This window comes from Ursus maritimus, unplaced genomic scaffold, assembly GCF_017311325.1.
Source record: "Ursus maritimus isolate PB19 unplaced genomic scaffold, ASM1731132v1 scaffold_8, whole genome shotgun sequence".
In the NCBI taxonomy this organism is placed as follows: domain Eukaryota; kingdom Metazoa; phylum Chordata; class Mammalia; order Carnivora; family Ursidae; genus Ursus; species Ursus maritimus.
The window spans coordinates 25,514-38,094 of NW_024426996.1; the positions used below are offsets into that span (position 1 = coordinate 25,514).

The 12,581-nt window shown below is 40.0% G+C and overlaps 1 protein-coding gene across 2 annotated transcripts in view; it reads left to right on the top strand.

The window, feature by feature from the left end:
- The first annotated feature begins 9,681 nt into the window (after positions 1 to 9,681).
- The window catches only part of CENPE (centromere protein E), a 76,563-nt gene continuing 73,663 nt past the window's right edge, over positions 9,682 to 12,581 (top strand). For both annotated transcript variants that reach the window (XM_040625463.1, XM_040625464.1), the window contains exons 1-2: positions 9,682 to 9,796; positions 11,282 to 11,373. In XM_040625463.1, coding sequence (XP_040481397.1) covers positions 9,741 to 9,796; positions 11,282 to 11,373 — 148 coding nt within the window. In that variant the 5' untranslated portion in view covers positions 9,682 to 9,740. The remainder of the gene's footprint in view (positions 9,797 to 11,281; positions 11,374 to 12,581) is intronic.

Genomic DNA, 12,581 nt, shown 5'->3' on the forward strand with positions numbered 1-12,581 from the left:
AGTCATAAAAGGAAGGCGAAGCTGGAATACATCAGTGGTATTAGTGATACACAAGAAGGCAAGGGTCCTGGGTGGTTGGATGTGGGCTGTGAGCAAGAGCAGCAGTGAAAAGTAACTTCCAATTTTTCTCTCAGATAACTGGGTTGTTGTTGAACCAACTGAAAATTGTAACAAAAGAGACAGAGCTGACCATAAAACATAGGAGGCTAGTTTGGGAAATTTTGAGATGCCTGTCAGATGTTCATGGGATATCCAATAAAGAGTTAGATGTTCATTTCTAAGATAAGGGGGACTTTTGGATTAGAGATATATAAGAGTTAGTCTACATGGGGCGCCTGGGTGGCTCAGCCATTAAGCCTCTGCCTTCAGCTCAGGTCATGATCCCAGGGTCCTGGAATCGAGCCCCACATCAGGCTCCCTGCTCAGCACAAAGCCTGCTTCTCCCTCTCACACTCCCCTTGCTTGTGTTCCCTCTCTCGCTGTCTCTGTCAAATAAATAAATAAAATCTTTTAAAAAAAATCTACAAATGGTAGCTAAAACAGTGACGGGGGCAGAGAATATAAAGAGCAGAGGACTGAATGAAACCACTAGGAATCTTAATACCTAAGAGTAAGTCAAAGATGAGGAGCTGACCGAGGAGATCAAAGAGTGGTGGTCAGAGAGTAAAAGGAAACCAGGAAAGGGATGTGTATTAGAATCTGAGGGAGCAGAGCCAGATGTGGGGCTCCATCCCAGGACCCTAGAATCATGACCTGAGCTGAAGGCAGACACTTAACTGACAGAGCCACCCAGGAGCCCCAGAGCTACACTTTCCAATACACTCTCCATTAGTCCCATGTGGCTACTGAAGACTTGAAATGTGGCTAGTGTACCTGAGGAGCTAAATGTTTAATTTTAATTCTAATTTAAAAACTGATAATTGATTCAGTTATTCAAAAACTTTAAAGTACATTTGGGACAACTAGGATATGTGACTATTTTTTCAATGGTAAACTATATAACTTCTAAACAAGATCAATATTTCTAATCAAAATTGGCCATCAGAATTGAGACATGCTGTTAAGTATGGAACATGTTCTGAATTTTGAGGATTTTGTTTAAAGAAAACAATGTAATGGGGAGGGGAAGGTGGCAGCAGAGTAAGGACACTTGGCTCACCTCATCCAATGAATACAACTAGGTAACTATCAAATCATCCTAAATACTCTAGAAGTCGATCTGAAGACTGGCAGAACAAACTCCACAACTAAAGGTAGAGAGGAGGCCACATCGAAGAAGATAGGAAGTGCGGAGATGTGACTTGGGAAAGAAACATATCCAGGCTGAAGCAGTGGGGATGAAGCCGCGGTGGCGGAGATGGGTGAGAGACAGACCAGCATGTAAGGGAACAGAAGGGGAAAATGAATCCCCCGCAGCAATTGGCGTGGAAGACAAGAGGGCCCAAAGTTCATGAGTTCTTGCAACCAGCCAGGCTTAAAGCCAGGAATTTTAAAGGTCAGTATGCTGGGTCTGGGAGAACTTAGAGGACACTGGGGCTGCGCCTGGAGAGAAGGCAGGGCAAACAGCTCACAGACACACACATAGCTTGGAAACAGAGATCTGAAGAGCATCTGGGGCACATAGTGGGGAGGTTATTCACTTGGAGTGCGCCCCTGAGAGACAGCATTCATGGAGAGACCCCTCCAGGAACAAGAAACTGGCTGGCAACATTTCCCTCCCCCACCCCTTGGCATAAGCACAGGGCCACCTGTGGGAACAAGCACAGTGCCAACACTCCCTACCTAACTTGCTCACACCAAGCCCAAACCCCCTATACTCCAGTGGAAATGCCTTTCCCAGTCAAGCTTGCCTCAGTCCCAGTGCAGCAGGCCCTCCCCCAGAAGACTGGCCCAAACCCCTGCCTTGGCATCTCCCCAACCTGAAGTTTTGCAAAGCCTCAGTTCACATGGTGGTAGCAGCCACAGGTCTCATTTCACAAGCAGACCAGAGCACCCCTAGGTAAAACATGCCACATTCAGGCCAGGGATCAACACTGACACACAACGAGAGGTTCTGCAGACAAATGGCCTGAAGGATAAAGCAGCCAGAACACAACAGCAGAGCACAGGCAGCAAGTGAGCAAAATATTTGAACAGATAAAAAATCCAAAAAAATGAGCAAAGGAGAAAGGACTTTTTCATCCAAATGGACAATTTAAAAAATAAGATGTATTTTTTATTATTAAATAATATATTTTTAAATATTAAATAATATATTTTAAAATATTATGAAATAATAATGAAAAGATGCTCAATTTTATTTGCAGTCAGGGAACTGCAGATTAAATTAATAATAAATTAATAATAATAAAATATCTTCTTCCCTATAAAATTTTTTAAATAGAAATATTGGTAATATCAAGTAATGGTGAAGGATGGAGAAGCAGACACTCACATACTCTTGGTTGTAGTATGACTGGTACAAATTATTTAGAAAGTAATTTAGTAGTACTTGTTATAATTCAAAACAAGCATATCATTTGGGTCAACATTTTAACTGCCAGCAATCTATCTACACTATGAAAATAGAGGCAAGAATGTGTGGAAGTGTACACAGATGGGTTTTTGTATTATAAGCTATATAAAACGGTGGCAACAATCTAAAAGTCCAGATAAAGGAATGGCTGAATTAACCATAATTGAATACATACAATTGAATATTAGGCAGCCAGTTTAAAAAAAAAGGCAGATCTACATATTGATTTGTTAGCATAAAAAGCAAATTGCATATCAGTAAGTACAGAATGATTCCATTATGAAGATAAAAACTTGGCTACTTCCCAAACATGTTTTCTACATATACTAAAGAAAAGGTCAGAAACAACATTCGTCACCTTAAGGAAGATGAAATTTGAAGGGTGGTAAGGATTATTCACTCAACAACTTTAGATAATTTCTTTTAGAGTGACTCTTCTTTTTGTTACTTTATAGCCTTTCTTCTGAAATAGAGAATAATTCCTGAAGCAACGTCCTGGAGGAGACTGAAGAGGAGACTGAAGAGGACAGACTCAGGGTGTAAACAGAAGAATGCACCTCAGACCCTCAGAGGTAACAAACGCCTCATTCTCCGGAAGTGTGTGATAATAGAACTGGTGGGATATGGGTCAATTGGAGCACAGTCTGTAAGGGTAGGAGAGGTGGGAGGTGAGACATCCTGCCTGGTGGCCTGGTTTCTCAGGAAGGATGAGGATGGGACTCAGGCATGAGGAGAGTGAGGGAGGTCTGGAACCATCACTGAGGGAAAGAGGAGGAATGCTCACCAAGGACAAGAGAGGAAAACTGCGCCCACAAAGTTTTCATTATCTAGGCCTGGAAGTAGCAGATTTAAGCGCGAGGCTTGCTTTCTGGCCAGAAAGCAGGGAGTGGATTTTGGTGGACTACCATAGCCGTCTCTGCAGCGCTGTGACTACCTGGAATATCCCCTGCAAGCTGCATGGCTTTGCCCGCCCCTCACTCATTCTTATTCTATTTGACACACATCCAAACTCCATTTTAACAAGTGCCTCTTCTTATGAAGACATCACAGACTTACTGAAGCTGACAGGAATCCTAGAAATTCTCTCAGCCAATCTCCTCATTTTGTGGACGAGGAAATGGTAAATCACATAGATAAATGATTCTCCGGTATTACGGCATAACTTACAAATGGTGGAGTTGGACTGACCTAGGTAAGTGCTGCTTCCATGATCCCATACAAATCCTCTGTAACCATGATTAAAAGGAAAAGGATACTATGTGATCATTACAAATAGTTATAGCAGGGATGCCTGGGTGGCTCAGTCAGTTAAGCATCCGCCTTCGGCTCAGGTCATGATCGCAGGGTCCTGGGATCGAGTCCCACCTTGGGCTCCCTGCTCAGATGGGAGCCAGCTTCTCCCTCTGCCTGCCGCTCCCCCTGCTTGTGTACACGCTCACTCCCTCCCTCTCTCTCTGACAAATAAATTAAAAAATTTTTTTTAAATTAAAAAATAAAGAAATAAAACAAATAGTTATAGCAAAATTAAAGGTAAGACTTGTGCTTTGAAAATTAAACATTGTATCTACTAAAGAAAAAGTATGATGGTAATGGTATGATATAAATATATATTGTAATCAATTTTATATGAAATGCATAAAATAAGTGCAGACAGGAGAATAATTTGAATTGATGCATATTTCTAATACCAGGAGCTCCTCTGCATCCTAAAATGTGTGCCACATTCAAGAACTGCAAAACACTCTTCAAGGTTATGCCGTGGTTTTGGAAGGTGTACAGTGCCCTCTGCAGCTTCAGCAGAAATAAACACAGTTTGGAGGGAAAAACAGTAATTTAAACATCAACATGGGAGTATGTGCAATTAACATGCCTCAAAAATTCACTTTACCTTCTAAAACTGAATGAAAATATTTATGTAAAGGTCACATTTTAAGCAAAATGCACCACAGCATGTACAGCAGGTATTTTTGTAAAAAGATACACAATATAGGGAAAGAAATATATGTGCACAACCATAGATTAATTTGAGGATAACACTCTAGGAAATGGCAAAATTGCCTTTGGGATGACAATGGCACCCTGGGGATCAGATGTGTCAAGAAGGTTTATTTTTCACTGTGATTCTTCATGTACTACTTAAATGTTTTCATCACACGCATGTATTAATCTTTCAGGTAAGAAAAAAAATTAATCAATAAATGTTTTAAGTACCTTTTAGAGAAAGGATATGCATCCAAATCTTAAGCCACTCTCTCCAGAAATTCTGTAACTGCAGACAAGCTGTTCAATCTGTTAAAAACAAACAAACAAAAAACAGGCCCAAAATAAAGTCATTTATGCCAAGCCTCATATCACCAAACTGAGACTTAATTATTGTTGCAGCTCTCCCAGATATGGAATCTGAAACCAATCAATCAGGAATCACCTTATCTGTACTAGTTAGGTAATCTTCCCGGTAAACCCCTAACATTCCTTAAAGGAAAGTAACTTTTCAACAACTAATCTGCTTTTCTTGCCTAGTATGACTTCCTTATTCCAGTTCCCTTTTGCCTATTAAAGTGTCATTTTGTACAGCTCCTCAGGGCTCCTTTCTACCTGTTAGATTGGATGCTGCCCAATTTGAATCAATTTTTGCTCAAATAAACCCTTAAAATTTTTAACATGCCTGTTTATCTTTTTACAAATCTCTTTGCCTGCCCTGACCACTCAAATGAAACAGCTTCCTTCACTGTGTTTTATCTTAGTAGATACAGCCTAGCATCTTCACAATTTAAAGTAGTCTGTACTAGTTAACCAAAACCAATCCTGGATGAGCAGACTATTTTACATATAGTTTATATCTACTAACTAATTTCTTAAAGTGGAAATAATTAATATTTATTAATTAAGATATTGATGATTATGAAACAGTATACAATGAAAGGTCTATTTTCTAACACACTCCTCCCCTCCAAAGATTAGTTGTCATCTGTACAGCTTTCCAGAAATTATGCTAATAAGTACTTATGAAGTGACTGAATAAGCAGTTTTGTAATTGAATATTTACTAGACTCCAAGTCTCCTTCTAGGTGCAGGGAGTAAAGTATAAACAAAAAAGGGTTGCTAACTTAGTTGCTCCCACTAGAGCTGAGACCCTAGTGGAAGGAGACAAATAATATGTACATAAATTGATACATACATATCATTTCTGAAAGTTCTGTCATCTTTTAAAAGAAGAGTAAAGAAAGAGAAGTCACAGACAAGAGAGTTGTTATTTTATAGAGAGCTTGAGAAGGTAACATCTGAGCAGATACCAGATTTAAACGGAGGAAGAAGAACATAGATATCTGGTAAGGGCCTACCAGGCAGAGAACAGCCAGCGCACGGACCTTCAGAGGGCGCCCGTCCAGTATTTAAGAAACTGTCAAGAGACCATTGTGACTATAGTGGAGACAGCAAAACAAGAGAGTGGTAGAAGGTAAGTCCAGAGAGATAACAAGGGACAATATCATGTCAGGGAAACAGCTGAGACTACGGGTCTTATTCTGAGAAAAATCAGGGTTGGGGTGGCACTGGGGGTCTTAAGGGAGAATTAATATGACCTAACTTAAACTTGTAAAGGCTCACTCAAATTGTTGTGTTCCAAATAGACTGGTAGTGGGGATGGGCAAAGGCAGAAACATGGAGATAAGTTTGGTGAGAAATAAGGGTATTTTGGACCACATAGGTAGCAGAAGTTGTGATAAATGGTCATATTCTAGAATATTCTCAAGGTAGCACCAACAGAATTTTCAGGTACAACGAACTGATTTTTTTTTTTAAATCAGTTAAAATATACTTTTCTTAACTCTGTCTTATCTCACTAGGTATAGCCGAGTATCATCACAGGGTAGCCACACAAAAGAAGAAGAAGAAGAAGAAGAAGAAGAAGAAGAAGAAGAAGAAGAAGAAGAATCATCTATACTAGCTCACAGCTGGTTAAACAAACAAATCTTGAATGATCAGACTCATTTTTATTTACTTTTTTTTTCTATTAACTTTGAGAAACTTTTTTCTATTGACTTTGAGAGAAATGAAGTAGTTTGTGGTCTGGGTAACTACAAGGGTGGATGTGCCATCAACTGAGATGTGGGAAACTGCAGATCCAGTAGGTTTTGAGGGGAGAATCACGAATTTGGTATTAGACATTTTAAGTTTGCAATATCTAGTAGATATCCAAGATGGAAGAAATTAAGGCATATGCTTGCTAAAGACAAGTCTATTAGAGAAGGGAAATGATGACATCAGACAGAGAGACATTAAGCAGGAAGGAGCAGGATCCAATGCAAACATGGAGAAAATTTTCAGAGTGGAAGACAGACAGTTGTTCACCTAGTTACAATTAGGAAGATGAGGTAAATGGGCACAGACAAGTAGGTGGGTAACCAGGTTGGCAGGAATCAGTGTGAAGTTTCTTCTAGCTGCTTCTATTTTCATAATGAAATAGAAAAGAAAATCTTCTTTCAATAAATTAGTGAATCCCTTTCTACTCCCTTGCTTGAAACCTTCCATCAACTTTCCCTCACCATTGGAATAACAGTCAAACATTTTGTCACAGTCCCCAAGGCCCCACAGGACCTGGCCCTCACCTACCTCTCTCCATTGCCCAAAATGTTTCAGCCGCAGGGGCCTTATTTCCATGCCTCAGACATGCAGAAGACAAACTCATACAAGCCTTGGGTTCTCTGACTTGGACACTCTGTCTGGGACAGGTAAAAGAGATACCCTACCCTCCCAACTATGGCTAATCCTTATCACATAGGTCTCACCTCAGAAGTCCCCTCCCCAGGCCTTTCTCAGCATCCCATCTAAAGTGGTGCCTCCTCTTAACAAAAGTTATTTTACTTACATGTTATTGTCTGCTTCTTCCCACAAATGTGTTTCATGAGAAACTAGCACCCCCAATTCACCCCCACCTTCTCATTCTCTCTCCCCTGATCTGCTGTTAACTTTTCTTCTCAAGACTCATTACCCTGTATATATAGGGCATTATCCATCTTCCCTAAGAGAATAATAGCTACATTTGGTACACGGTGGGTGTTCAATGAGTATTTCCTGATGAATGTATTTGGAAAATTAAATGAAAAAATGCATGTAGAGCACACAACAGAGCACCTGGCACATAGTAAATCTCAATAAATGTTAGCTAATCCGATGATGACAACAAAGACTAGCATGGCAACAATCACAAGCACAACTATTCAAGGCAAATCCTCTGTACTCTTGAACCAATCCCCTTCATGTTGTCAGAGATCTTCTCTCATTAATTGCATGTCCCTTCTTCCTCTTTACAGGCTCCTTCCCTTCAGCTAAATATGTGCACCATATTTTAAAAATCACCACCATTTTTTAAAAAATCAGTTAAAATATACTTTTCTTAACTCTGTCTTATCTTACTAGGTATAGGCAAGTATCATCACAGGGCAGCCACAAAAAAAAAAAAAAAGAACAGTCTAGCTCACAGCTGGTTAAACAAACAAATCTTGAATGATCAGACTCATTTTTATTTACTGTTTTTTTCTATTAACTAGTTTCTTCAAGTTGAACAAAACTACTTAATATTTGCATGGTTAAAATATTAATAACTATAAAATATATTATACAATGGAAGGTAGATCTATTAATCCAATTCAGTCATCCCTTTCCAAGGAAATCAGGTATATTCTGTATGTCTTTCCAGAAATTATGTATGCATATCCAGACATATAAATATCCTTTGAAATATCAAGTAGGATCATACTGTGCACACAGTTCCACACATTCGTTTTCTTTCAGTTAATGAAACACCCCGAATGGCTTTCTGAAGTTCACATTAAGAACTGTACCATTCTTTGTACTGGCTACATAGCATTTCATTGTATTGATCAAATGCCATCTATTTAACTAGTATCATATCTATTATTTATCAGCATTTAATATGTTTTCAGCCATTTGCTATTGTAAACAATGCTGCAACCCATATACATATATCCTTGCACAGTCCTTCAAATACATGTATAAATAAATTCTTAAAAGCAGAATTACCTGCATAAAAGGCACAAGTGCCTTCAGTTTTTTTTATTGATATTGCTAAATTATCTTCCAAAATAGTTTTATTAAATCACCAGACTTTTCTATTCTTCTAAATGATATAAAATTGTTAGTAACTGCAGGTCATATTTTTGGTGAGGGAAAGGGAATCATTCCTGAAGCTCCTTAAACCAACTAAGAAAGGGAATGAAATCCCTCCTAAAGAAAATGTTAACGCTTTACCATGATACATATTTAAAAACAAAACAAAACAGCACTATTTCTAGGAAAGAATTATTTTCCCACTTTTGCTAATAAAAGTTCACCTCATTGGGCGCCTGGGTAGCGCAGTCGTTAAGGCGTCTGCCTTTGGCTCAGGGCGTGATCCTGGTGATCCGGGATCGAGTCCCACGTCAGGCTCCTCCGCTGTGAGCCTGCTTCTTCCTCTTCCACTCCCCCTGCTGTGTTCCCTCTCTCGCTGGCTGTCTCTCTGTCACATAAATAAATAAAATCTTTAAAAAAAAAAAAAAAAAAGTTCACCTCATTACTCAGAGTTTTTCCCAACTTCAATAACTCTTTTTCTAAAACAACCTCCTAGGAGCTCACAGCCAATGGAAACAGGAGTTGAAAGAAAAAGAACATAAAACTCAGTTTCTAAGGAGCACAACAAGATTCTTACGTTTCCGAGCAGTGCAGTGACTTTCAGTTCTTGTCGTTAGAGGTGTTTTTAATTAAAAAAAAAAAGTTAGTGGATTCTTTAAAGGTCTTAACTCTTGCTGGTGAAAAAAAATTTCTCTGCCTTATTTTTCCTACAGATTGCACACTCTTTTAGGGTGAGGTGGCGGCCGGAGGCTGTAAACGCCCGCCTGCAGTTCAGCGGCTGTTAGCGGCTAACAGCTGTTTCGGCTCCAGCCAGAACTGCCGCGCTCCGCCCGCTTCCCGTCACCGCTCTCTCCGCCTCTCTGCCCGGCGGTCCTCCACACCCTTTAACCCCCCCCCACCCTTCATCCGTGGACGCGCCGCCGGCCTCGCGCCCCCCGCGCTGGGCGCAGTGGAACAATCCGTGACGTCACGAGGCCGCGGCTCAATCAGACGCGGCGTTTGGGAAATTTTAAACTTAAAGGCGGGGCGGTCCGTGCTCTCTGAAGCGGAGGAGGTAGGGCGTCTGCGCCGGTTCTCTGAGGTCTAGCCCGGCAGGATGGCGGAGGAAGGGGCTGTCGCGGTCTGCGTGAGGGTCCGACCGCTCAACAACAGGTAGGTAGACCAGACCGAGACCAGGACCCCGCTGGGGCCTCCGGTGCGGGCCTGAGCCGAAGAGCCCTCGCCGCTCCTTCCGGTTCCTCTGCGTGGTATCTCGGTCCCTTACCGGCTTTGAGTCCCTATCTGTAAGTGACAGAGTAGGGTCGGAGGATCTAGAAGACACTTTTCAGCTGCAGGAGTCTCCTAAACGTATAACTCACTCTGGCCAACGTTAAAGACCTTGACGCCGGTGCTGCGCTGCCTTTCTCCATCTGATCCTCCCCACCCCATCCCACCCCGCTCCTTAAAGGAAGTCCTATTGGGTATTTCTTACGGGCATTCATCACAGTCGGTCATTTTAGACTTAACTGTCTCTCCCTCTTCACTGTATAGTCCTTGAGAGCAAGGACTAGTCTGTCTTACTGCATTGTATTTCTAGGCAATCAAGACTTCAATGACTGAATTCAACATTCAGAACGTTGAATGGTTGATATTTATCAATCCTGATTTTTTTTTTTTTTAGTACAGTATACACTACTAAACAGACACTACACCATCGTTGCCCCTGTGGATCCACATTCTAGGAGGGCAGACAGGAAATAAAGTAAAAACTATAGAATATTAAGTTGACATAATGTTAGGAGAGTAATAAATGCTATAGAGAAAAGGTGGAAGGGGAAGAAATGAAAGTCTTTGTTTCTCTAGTTTCTGGCCCTCACTCCAGAATACTAATGTATTTTGTGTTTGAGAAATATTTATTAAATATTACCAGGTGTTTAATAAATGACAATATCAAAATGAGGAATTTCCTTTTTTAGAGGGCTCATTATGTAATGCATTAGAACACAGTTACATAAAGAAACCATTACAATACATGGTAACAAGTGTTATGATAGGTGGAGAGTGTTTGCTAGAGGAGTCTTTAACCCCTCTAAGATGACACCAGGGACAGGGCTGGTATCAGGAAACTCCTGACAGTTTTCATGAATGGAAGAATAGTTAAATTACTTAATGGAAAGGTAAGTCTGGGTTTTGCAGACACAGAGGAGCTGCATTTCTTGTTTTGAAAGGGACCTTCAGGTAGCTGTATGGAGTTAGGTATATATCAGAATTTAGAGAAAGATAACGTTGAAAAGAAGAATAAACATAATCCAGGTCTAGTGTGCCATATTAAGAACCATTTCAGATGTTTTTTAAAGTTTCGAGCAAGAGGGACGTAATCAGAGTTGCATTTTGAATGTATCTTTTCAGCAACCAGTACTGGGTAGGAGGGTGGAAATGAAGAACTTCACAGGGAAAATCCCATGAGAAGGCAGGAGGTCACTGACCCCCACTTTAAGTGTTGACCCCTTAAAGGCAAATTTTCCATATTCCTCTTATATATAGTATAAGTTAATACCGTCTTTTAAAATATTCTTCAGAAGATGGAATCTTTTATCTCTCATGTAACATGACTTCTATGACCAGTTATACTAAAATGCAGTGTTTTTATTCTTTCAGAGAGGAATCTCTTGGAGGAGATACCCAAGTTTACTGGAAAACTGACAATAATGCCATTTATCAAGTTGATGGCATTAAATCCTTCCATTTTGGTAGGTTTATAACAGCATCAAAAGTTAATCTGTTATTCTTGTCCTATTAGGAGTATAAAAGGCTTATCGATAATACTGAATTTGTCATTAAAGATTAGACTAAGCCTTCTATAAACTGCTTCAGTGGAAACTTTAAAAAATTGTCCATCCATCATGTATGATAAGTAAGATAATAAATTGAAGTTTAAAATAAAGTTAAAAGGGCGCATGGGTGTCTCAGTCAGTTAACTGTCTGCCTTCAGCTCAGGTCATGATCCCGGAATTCCAGGATCAAACCCCACATTGGGATCCCTGCTCAGCAGGGAGTTGGCTTCTCCCTCTCTCAAATAAATAATAAAATATTTTTTAAAAAAATAAATAATAAATAAAATGAAGTTATTGTCATAGTGCCTTATGGTAAATTAACACTTCTTCCTCTTATTCATTAGTTTATTTGTGCCCTAAAACCCCATAAGCCTAAAATATGTTGCTTAATGTCAAGTCATTTTTAAGATCTTTCAGTTTAGTATATATTTTCCACAATTATTATTATTATTTTTTTATTTTTATTTTTTTTATTATATTAGGTTAGTCACCATACAGTACATCCCTGGTTTCTGATGTAAAGTTCGATGATTCATTAGTTGTGTATAACATCCAGTGCACCATGCAATACGTGCCCTCCTTACTACCCATCACCAGTCTATCCCATTCCCCCACCCCCCTCCCCTCTGAAGCTCTCAGTTTGTTTCTCAGGAGTCTATAATCTCTCATGCTTCATTCCCCTTCTGATTACCCCTTTCTTTGTCCCTTTCTTCCCCTACCGATCTTCCCTAGTTCTTATGTTCCATAAGATGAGAGAAATCATATAATTGAAATGCTTTCTCTGCTTGACTTATTTCACTTAGCATTATCTCCTCAGTGCAGGTCATGTTGCAGCAAATGTTGAGAACTCGTTCTTTCTATTCAGCTGGGTAATATTCATTGTATATATGGACCACAACTGTAATCCAGTCATCAGTTGAAGGGCATCTTGGCTCTTTCCACGATTTAGCTATTGTGGACAATGCTGCTTTATATGAACATTGATTGCATATGGCCCTTCTCTTTACTACGTCTGTATCTTTGGGGTAAATACCCAGTAGTGCAATGGCTGGGTATAGGGTAGCTCAATTTTTAACTTTTTAAGGGACCTCCACACTGTTTTCCAAAGTGTCTGTACCAACTTG